General features: G+C 60.0%; 1 protein-coding gene across 1 annotated transcript in view; it reads right to left on the bottom strand.

Moving 5' to 3' along the window:
• Positions 1-229: 229 nt before the first annotated feature.
• The window catches only part of LOC142476965 (mitochondrial potassium channel ATP-binding subunit-like), a gene marked incomplete at its 3' end in the record, with an annotated part of 45,119 nt that continues 35,680 nt past the window's right edge, over positions 230-9,668 (bottom strand). Inside the window, exon 6 of the mRNA XM_075582036.1 lies at positions 230-366. Coding sequence (XP_075438151.1) covers positions 230-366 — 137 coding nt within the window. The remainder of the gene's footprint in view (positions 367-9,668) is intronic.

Genomic DNA, 9,668 nt, shown 5'->3' with positions numbered 1-9,668 from the left:
CATTGCGGGTAGCTCAGGCAGAGTAATCACTAACCATGCAGGAGCTGGGAGTATCTGCCTGGAAGACATTCCCATGGCATTGCGGGTAGCTCAGGCAGAGTAATCACTAACCATGCAGGAGCTGGGAGTATCTGCCTGGGAGACATTACCATGGCATTGCGGGTAGCTCAGGCAGAGTAATCACTAACCATGCAGGGGACGCAGCCGGATGAGGGGCCCTGGCTCTCACCTGAACATGACGTTGTGGAAGGACACGGCCCCTGACAGGGACTGGGTGGGAATCCTTTCCCCTCCGCTCAGTGGGATCTGCGGCTCCAGGCTCATGAATTCGAAGACGCGGCCACCAGCACTGAGCCCTCGGACCACCTGAGAAGCAGAGGGATTAGTGTGCACATCATACACATGTGGTGCTCGTGTAGAGGAGGCGGGGGGGGGATTAGTGTGCACATCGTACACGTGTGGTGCTCGTGTAGAGGAGGCGGGGGGGGGAGGGATTAGTGTGCACATCATACACATGTGGTGCTCGTGTAGAGGAGGCCGGGGGGGGGGAGGGATTAGTGTGCACATCATACACATGCGGTGCTCGTGTAGAGGAGGCCGGGGGGGGGGGGGGGATTAGTGTGCACATCATACACATGCGGTGCTCGTGTAGAGGAGCCGGGGGGGGGGGATTAGTGTGCACATCATACACATGTGGTGCTCGTGTAGAGGAGGCCGGGGGGTGGGGGGGGGATTAGTGTGCACATCATACACATGTGGTGCTCGTGTACAGGAGGCCGGGGGGGGGGATTAGTGTGCACATCATACACATGTGGTGCTCGTGTAGAGGAGGCCGGGGGGGGAGGGATTAGTGTGCACATCATACACATGTGGTGCTCGTGTAGAGGAGGCCGGGGGGGGGAGGGATTAGTGTGCACATCATACACATGTGGTGCTCGTGTACAGGAGGCCGGGGGGGGGGGGGAGGGATTAGTGTGCACATCATACACATGTGGTGCTCGTGTACAGGAGGCCGGGGGGGGGAGGGATTAGTGTGCACATCATACACATGTGGTGCTCGTGTACAGGAGGCCGGGGGGGGGGGAGGGATTAGTGTGCACATCATACACATGTGGTGCTCGTGTACAGGAGGCCGGGGGGGGGGGAGGGATTAGTGTGCACATCGTACACATGTGGTGCTCGTGTACAGGAGGCCGGGGGGGGGAGGGATTAGTGTGCACATCATACACATGTGGTGCTCGTGTACAGGAGGCCGGGGGGGGGGGGAGGGATTAGTGTGCACATCATACACATGTGGTGCTCGTGTACAGGAGGCCGGGGGGGGGGGGGGGATTAGTGTGCACATCATACACGTGTGGTGCTCGTGTACAGGAGGCCGGGGGGGGGGGGATTAGTGTGCACATCATACACATGTGGTGCTCGTGTACAGGAGGCCGGGGGGGGGGGGATTAGTGTGCACATAATACACATGTGGTGCTCGTGTACAGGAGGCCGGGGGGGGGGGGGGATTAGTGTGCACATCATACACATGTGGTGCTCGTGTAGAGGAGCCGGGGGGGGAGGGATTAGTGTGCACATCATACACATGTGGTGCTCGTGTAGAGGAGCCGGGGGGGGGGATTAGTGTGCACATCATACACATGTGGTGCTCGTGTACAGGAGGCCGGGGGGGGGGGGGGATTAGTGTGCACATCATACACAAGCGGTGCTCGTGTACAGGAGGCCGGGGGGGGGGATTAGTGTGCACATCATACACATGTGGTACTCGTGTACAGGAGGTGGGGGGGGGGATTAGTGTGCACATCATACACAAGCGGTGCTCGTGTACAGGAGGCCGGGGGGGGGGGGATTAGTGTGCATATCATACACATGTGGTGCTCGTGTACAGGAGGCCGGGGGGGAGGGATTAGTGTGCACATCATACGTATGTGGTGCTCGTGTACAGGAGGCCGGGGGGGGGGGGATTAGTGTGCACATCGTACACATGTGGTGCTCGTGTAGAGGAGGCCGGGGGGGGGGGATTAGTGTGCACATCATACACGTGTGGTGCTCGTGTACAGGAGGCCGGGGGGGGGGGGGGATTAGTGTGCACATCATACACATGTGGTGCTCGTGTAGAGGAGCCGGGGGGGGAGGGATTAGTGTGCACATCATACACATGTGGTGCTCGTGTAGAGGAGCCGGGGGGGGAGGGATTAGTGTGCACATCATACACATGCGGTGCTCGTGTACAGGAAGCCGGGGGGGGGGGGGGGATTAGTGTGCACATCATACACATGTGGTGCTCGTGTACAGGAGGCCGGGGGGGGGGGATTAGTGTGCACATCATACACATGTGGTGCTCGTGTACAGGAGGCCGGGGGGGGGGGATTAGTGTGCACATCATACACATGTGGTGCTCGTGTACAGGAGGCCGGGGGGGGGGGATTAGTGTGCACATCATACACATGTGGTGCTCGTGTACAGGAGGCCGGGGGGGGGGGGGAGGGATTAGTGTGCACATCATACACATGCGGTGCTCGTGTACAGGAGGCCGGGGGGGGGGAGGGATTAGTGTGCACATCATACACATGTGGTGCTCGTGTACAGGAGGCCGGGGGGGGGGAGGGATTAGTGTGCACATCATACACATGTGGTGCTCGTGTAGAGGAGGCCGGGGGGGGGGGGGGGATTAGTGTGCACATCATACACATGTGGTGCTCGTGTACAGGAGGCCGGGGGGGGGGGGGATTAGTGTGCACATCATACACATGTGGTTCTCGTGTACAGGAGGCCGGGGGGGGGGATTAGTGTGCACATCATACACATGTGGTGCTCGTGTACAGGAGGCTGGGGGGGGGGGGGATTAGTGTGCACATCATACACATGTGGTGCTCGTGTACAGGAGGCCGGGGGGGGGGGGATTAGTGTGCACATCATACACATGTGGTGCTCGTGTACAGGAGGCCGGGGGGGGGGGATTAGTGTGCACATCATACACATGTGGTGCTCGTGTACAGGAGGCCGGGGGGGGGGGGGATTAGTGTGCACATCATACACATGTGGTGCTCGTGTACAGGAGGCCGGGGGGGGGGGGGATTAGTGTGCACATCATACACATGCGGTGCTCGTGTACAGGAGGCCGGGGGGGGGGGGGGATTAGAGTGCACATCATACACATGTGGTGCTCGTGTAGAGGAGGCCGGGGGGGGGGGGTTAGTGTGCACATCATACACATGTGGTGCTCGTGTACAGGAGGCCGGGGGGGGGGGGATTAGTGTGCACATCATACACATGTGGTGCTCGTGTACAGGAGGCCGGGGGGGGGGGGGGATTAGTGTGCACATCATACACATGTGGTGCTCGTGTACAGGAGGCCGGGGGGGGGGGGATTAGTGTGCACATCATACACATGTGGTGCTCGTGTACAGGAGGCCGGGGGGGGGGGAGGGATTAGTGTGCACATCATACACAAGCGGTGCTCGTGTACAGGAGGTGGTTGGGGGGGGATTAGTGTGCACATCATACACATGTGGTGCTCGTGTACAGGAGGCCGGGGGGGGGGGGATTAGTGTGCACATCATACACATGTGGTGCTCGTGTACAGGAGGCCGGGGGGGGGGGATTAGTGTGCACATCATACACATGTGGTGCTCGTGTACAGGAGGCCAGGGGGGGGGGATTAGTGTGCACATCATACACATGTGGTGCTCGTGTACAGGAGGCCGGGGGGGAGGGATTAGTGTGCACATCATACACACGTGGTGCTCGTGTACAGGAGGCCGGGGGGGGGGGGGATTAGTGTGCACATCATACACATGTGGTGCTCGTGTACAGGAGGCCAGGGGGGGGGGAGGGATTAGTGTGCACATCATACACAAGCGGTGCTCGTGTACAGGAGGCCGGGGGGGGGGGGGGAGGGATTAGTGTGCACATCATACACAAGCGGTGCTCGTGTACAGGAGGCCGGGGGGGGGGGGGGATTAGTGTGCATATCATACACATGTGGTGCTCGTGTACAGGAGGCCGGGGGGGGAGGGATTAGTGTGCACATCATACACATGTGGTGCTCGTGTACAGGAGGCCGGGGGGGGGATTAGTGTGCACATCATACACATGTGGGTGCTCGTGTAGAGGAGGCCGGGGGGGGGGGGGGGAGGGATTAGTGTGCACATCATACACATGTGGTGCTCGTGTACAGGAGGTGGGGGGGGGGATTAGTGTGCACATCATACACATGTGGTGCTCCTGTACAGGAGGTGGGGGGGGGGGATTAGTGTGCACATCATACACAAGCGGTGCTCGTGTACAGGAGGCCGGGGGGGGGGGGATTAGTGTGCACATCATACACATGTGGTGCTCGTGTACAGGAGGCCGGGGGGTGGGGGGGATTAGTGTGCACATCATACACATGTGGTGCTCGTGTACAGGAGGCCGGGGGGGGAGGGATTAGTGTGCACATCATACACATGTGGTGCTCGTGTACAGGAGGCCGGGGGGGGGGGATTAGTGTGCACATAATACACATGTGGTGCTCGTGTACAGGAGGCCGGGGGGGGGGGATTAGAGTGCACATCATACACATGTGGTGCTCGTGTACAGGAGGCCGGGGGGGGGGGATTAGTGTGCACATCGTACACATGTGGTGCTCGTGTACAGGAGGCCGGGGGGGGGGATTAGTGTGCACATCATACACATGTGGTGCTCGTGTACAGGAGGCCGGGGGGGGGGGGGAGGGATTAGTGTGCACATCATACACATGCGGTGCTCGTGTACAGGAGGCCGGGGGGGGGGGGGGATTAGTGTGCACATCATACACATGTGGTGCTCGTGTACAGGAGGCCGGGGGGGGGATTAGTGTGCACATCATACACATGTGGTGCTCGTGTACAGGAGGCCGGGGGGGGGGAGGATTAGTGTGCACATCATACACATGTGGTGCTCGTGTACAGGAGGCCGGGGGGGGGGGGATTAGTGTGCACATCATACACATGTGGTGCTCGTGTACAGGAGGCGGGGGGGGGGGGGGGGGGGATTAGTGTGCACATCGTACACATGTGGTGCTCGTGTACAGGAGGCCGGGGGGGGGGGGGGATTAGTGTGCACATCATACACATGTGGTTCTCGTGTACAGGAGGCCGGGGGGGGGGGATTAGTGTGCACATCATACACATGTGGTGCTCGTGTACGAGGCCGGGGGGGGGGGGATTAGTGTGCACATCATACACATGCGGTGCTCGTGTACAGGAGGCCGGGGGGGGGGGGGGGATTAGTGTGCACATCGTACACATGTGGTGCTCGTGTACAGGAGGCCGGGGGGGGGGGGGATTAGTGTGCACATCATACACATGTGGTTCTCGTGTACAGGAGGCCGGGGGGGGGGATTAGTGTGCACATCATACACATGTGGTGCTCGTGTACAGGAGGCCGGGGGGGGGGGGGGGATTAGTGTGGCACATCATACACATGTGGTGCTCGTGTACAGGAGGCCGGGGGGGGATTAGTGTGCACATCATACACATGTGGTTCTCGTGTACAGGAGGCCGGGGGGGGGGGGATTAGTGTGCACATCATACACATGTGGTGCTCGTGTACAGGAGGCCGGGGGGGGGGGGGATTAGTGTGCACATCATACACATGTGGTGCTCGTGTACAGGAGGCCGGGGGGGGGGGGATTAGTGTGCACATCATACACATGTGGTTCTCGTGTACAGGAGGCCGGGGGGGGGGGGATTAGTGTGCACATCATACACATGTGGTGCTCGTGTACAGGAGGCCGGGGGGGGGGGGATTAGTGTGCACATCATACACATGTGGTGCTCGTGTACAGGAGGCCGGGGGGGGGGGGATTAGTGTGCACATCATACACATGTGGTGCTCGTGTACAGGAGGCCGGGGGGGGGGGATTAGTGTGCACATCATACACATGTGGTGCTCGTGTACAGGAGGCCGGGGGGGGGGGGATTAGTGTGCACATCATACACATGTGGTGCTCGTGTACAGGAGGCCGGGGGGGGGGGGGGATTAGTGTGCACATCATACACATGCGGTGCTCGTGTACAGGAGGCCGGGGGGGGGGGGATTTTAGAGTGCACATCATACACATGTGGTGCTCGTGTACAGGAGGCCGGGGGGGGGGGGGATTAGTGTGCACATCATACACATGCGGTGCTCGTGTACAGGAGGCCGGGGGGGGGGGGGATTAGTGTGCACATCATACACATGTGGTGCTCGTGTACAGGAGGCCGGGGGGGGGGGGGGGATTAGTGTGCACATCATACACATGCGGTGCTCGTGTACAGGAGGCCGGGGGGGGGGGGGGATTAGTGTGCACATCATACACATGTGGTGCTCGTGTACAGGAGGCCGGGGGGGGGAGGGATTAGTGTGCACATCATACACAAGCGGTGCTCGTGTACAGGAGGTGGGGGGGGGGGATTAGTGTGCACATAATACACAAGCGGTGCTAGTGTACAGGAGGTGGGGGGGGGATTAGTGTGCACATCATACACAAGCGGTGCTCGTGTACAGGAGGTGGGGGGGGATTAGTGTGCACATCATACACATGTGGTGCTCGTGTACAGGAGGCCGGGGGGGGGAGGGATTAGTGTGCACAACATACACATGTGGTGCTCGTGTACAGGAGGCCGGGGGGGGAGGGATTAGTGTGCACATCATACACATGTGGTGCTCGTGTACAGGAGGCCGGGGGGGGGAGGGATTAGTGTGCACATCATACACATGTGGTGCTCGTGTACAGGAGGCCGGGGGGGGGGGATTAGTGTGCACATCATACACATGTGGTGCTCGTGTAGAGGAGGCCGGGGGGGGGGGGGATTAGTGTGCACATCATACACATGTGGTGCTTGTGTACAGGAGGCGGGGGGGGGGGGATTAGTGTGCACATCATACACATGTGGCGCTCGTGTACAGGAGGCCGGGGGGGGGGGGGATTAGTGTGCACATCATACACATGTGGTGCTCGTGTACAGGAGGCCGGGGGGGGGGGGGGGGGATTAGTGTGCACATCATACACATGTGGTGCTCGTGTACAGGAGGCCGGGGGGGGGGAGGGATTAGTGTGCACATCATACACATGTGGTGCTCGTGTACAGGAGGCCGGGGGGGGGGGATTAGTGTGCACATCATACACATGTGGTGCTCGTGTACAGGAGGCCGAGGGGGGGGGGGAATTAGTGTGCACATCATACACATGTGGTGCTCGTGTACAGGAGGCCGGGGGGGGAGGGATTAGTGTGCACATCATACACATGTGGTGCTCGTGTACAGGAGGCCGGGGGGGGGGGGGGATTAGTGTGCACATCATACACATGTGGTGCTCGTGTACAGGAGGCCGGGGGGGGGGATTAGTGTGCACATCATACACATGTGGTGCTCGTGTACAGGAGGCCGGTGGGGGAGGGATTAGTGTGCACATCATACACATGCGGTGCTCGTGCACAGGAGGTCGGGGGGAGGGATTAGTGTGCACATCATACACATGTGGTGCTCGTGTACAGGAGGCCGGGGGGGGGGGGGGGATTAGTGTGCACATCATACACATGTGGTGCTCGTGTACAGGAGGCCGGGGGGGGGGATTAGTGTGCACATCATACACATGTGGTGCTCGTGTACAGGAGGCCGGGGGGGGGGGATTAGTGTGCACATCATACACATGTGGTGCTCGTGTAGAGGAGCCGGGGGGGGGGGGGATTAGTGTGCACATCATACACATGTGGTGCTCGTGTACAGGAGGCCGGGGGGGGGGGGGGATTAGTGTGCACATCATACACATGTGGTGCTCGTGTACAGGAGGCCGGGGGGGGGGGGGGGATTAGTGTGCACATCATACACATGTGGTGCTCGTGTAGAGGAGGCCGGGGGGGGGAAGGGATTAGTGTGCACATCATACACATGTGGTGCTCGTGTACAGGAGGCCGGGGGGGGGAGGGATTAGTGTGCACATCATACACACGTGGTGCTCGTGTACAGGAGGCCGGGGGGGGGGGGGGGGATTAGTGTGCACATCATACACGTGGTGCTCGTGTACAGGAGGCCGGGGGGGGGGGGGGGATTAGTGTGCACATCATACACATGTGGTGCTCGTGTACAGGAGGCCGGGGGGGGGGGATTAGTGTGCACATCATACACATGTGATGCTCGTGTACAGGAGGCCGGGGGGGGGAGGGATTAGTGTGCACATCATACACATGTGGTGCTCGTGTACAGGAGGCCGGGGGGGGGGGATTAGTGTGCACATCATACACATGTGATGCTCGTGTACAGGAGGCCGGGGGGGGGAGGGATTAGTGTGCACATCATACACATGTGGTGCTTGTGTACAGGAGGCGGGGGGGGATTAGTGTGCACATCATACACATGTGGTGCTTGTGTACAGGAGGCGGGGGGGGAGGGATTAGTGTGCACATCATACACATGTGGTGCTCGTGTACAGGAGGCGGGGGGGGAGGGATTAGTGTGCACATCATACACATGTGGTGCTCGTGTACAGGAGGCGGGGGGGGAGGGATTAGTGTGCACATCATACACATGTGGTGCTCGTGTACAGGAGGCCGGGGGGGGGGGGGAGGGATTAGTGTGCACATCATACACATGTGGTGCTCGTGTACAGGAGGCCGGGGGGGGAGGGAATAGTGTGCACATCATACACATGTGATGCTCGTGTACAGGAGGCCGGGGGGGGAGGGATTAGTGTGCACATCATACACATGTGGTGCTCGTGTACAGGAGGCCGGGGGGGGGGGGGGTTAGTGTGCACATCATACACATGTGGTGCTCGTGTACAGGAGCCGGGGGGGGGGGGGATTAGTGTGCACATCATACACACGTGGTGCTCGTGTAGAGGAGGCCGGGGGGGGGGGGATTAGTGTGCACATCATACACATGTGGTGCTCGTGTACAGGAGGCCGGGGCGGGGGGGGGATTAGTGTGCACATCATACACATGCGGTGCTCGTGTACAGGAGGCCGGGGGGGGGGAGGGATTAGTGTGCACATCATACACATGTGGTGCTCGTGTACAGGAGGCCGGGGGGGGAGGGATTAGTGTGCACATCATACACATGTGGTGCTCGTGTACAGGAAGCCGGGGGGGGTGGAGGGATTAGTGTGCACATCATACACAAGCGGTGCTCGTGTACAGGAGGCCGGGGGGGGGGGGATTAGTGTGCACATCATACACATGTGGTGCTCGTGTACAGGAGGCCGGGGGGGGGGGGATTAGTGTGCACATCATACACATGTGGTGCTCGTGTACAGGAGGCCGGGGGGGGGGAGGGATTAGTGTGCACATCATACACATGTGGTGCTCGTGTACAGGAGGCCGGGGGGGGGGGATTAGTGTGCACATCATACACATGTGGTGCTCGTGTACAGGAGGCCGGGGGGGGGGGGATTAGTGTGCACATCATACACATGTGGTGCTCGTGTACAGGAGACCGGGGGGGGGATTAGTGTGCACATCATACACATGTGGTGCTCGTGTACAGGAGGCCGGGGGGGGAGGGATTAGTGTGCACATCATACACATGTGGTGCTCGTGTACAGGAGACCGGGGGGGGGATTAGTGTGCACATCATACACATGTGGTGCTCGTGTACAGGAGGCCGGGGGGGGGGAGGGATTAGTGTGCACATCATACACATGTGGTGCTCGTGTACAGGAGACCGG

This window comes from Ascaphus truei, unplaced genomic scaffold (assembly GCF_040206685.1).
Source record: "Ascaphus truei isolate aAscTru1 unplaced genomic scaffold, aAscTru1.hap1 HAP1_SCAFFOLD_1816, whole genome shotgun sequence".
Classification (NCBI taxonomy): Eukaryota; Metazoa; Chordata; class Amphibia; order Anura; family Ascaphidae; genus Ascaphus; species Ascaphus truei.
The sequence above is the reverse complement of the archived record's forward strand: the minus strand, read 5'-3'. Positions and strand labels throughout refer to the sequence as shown.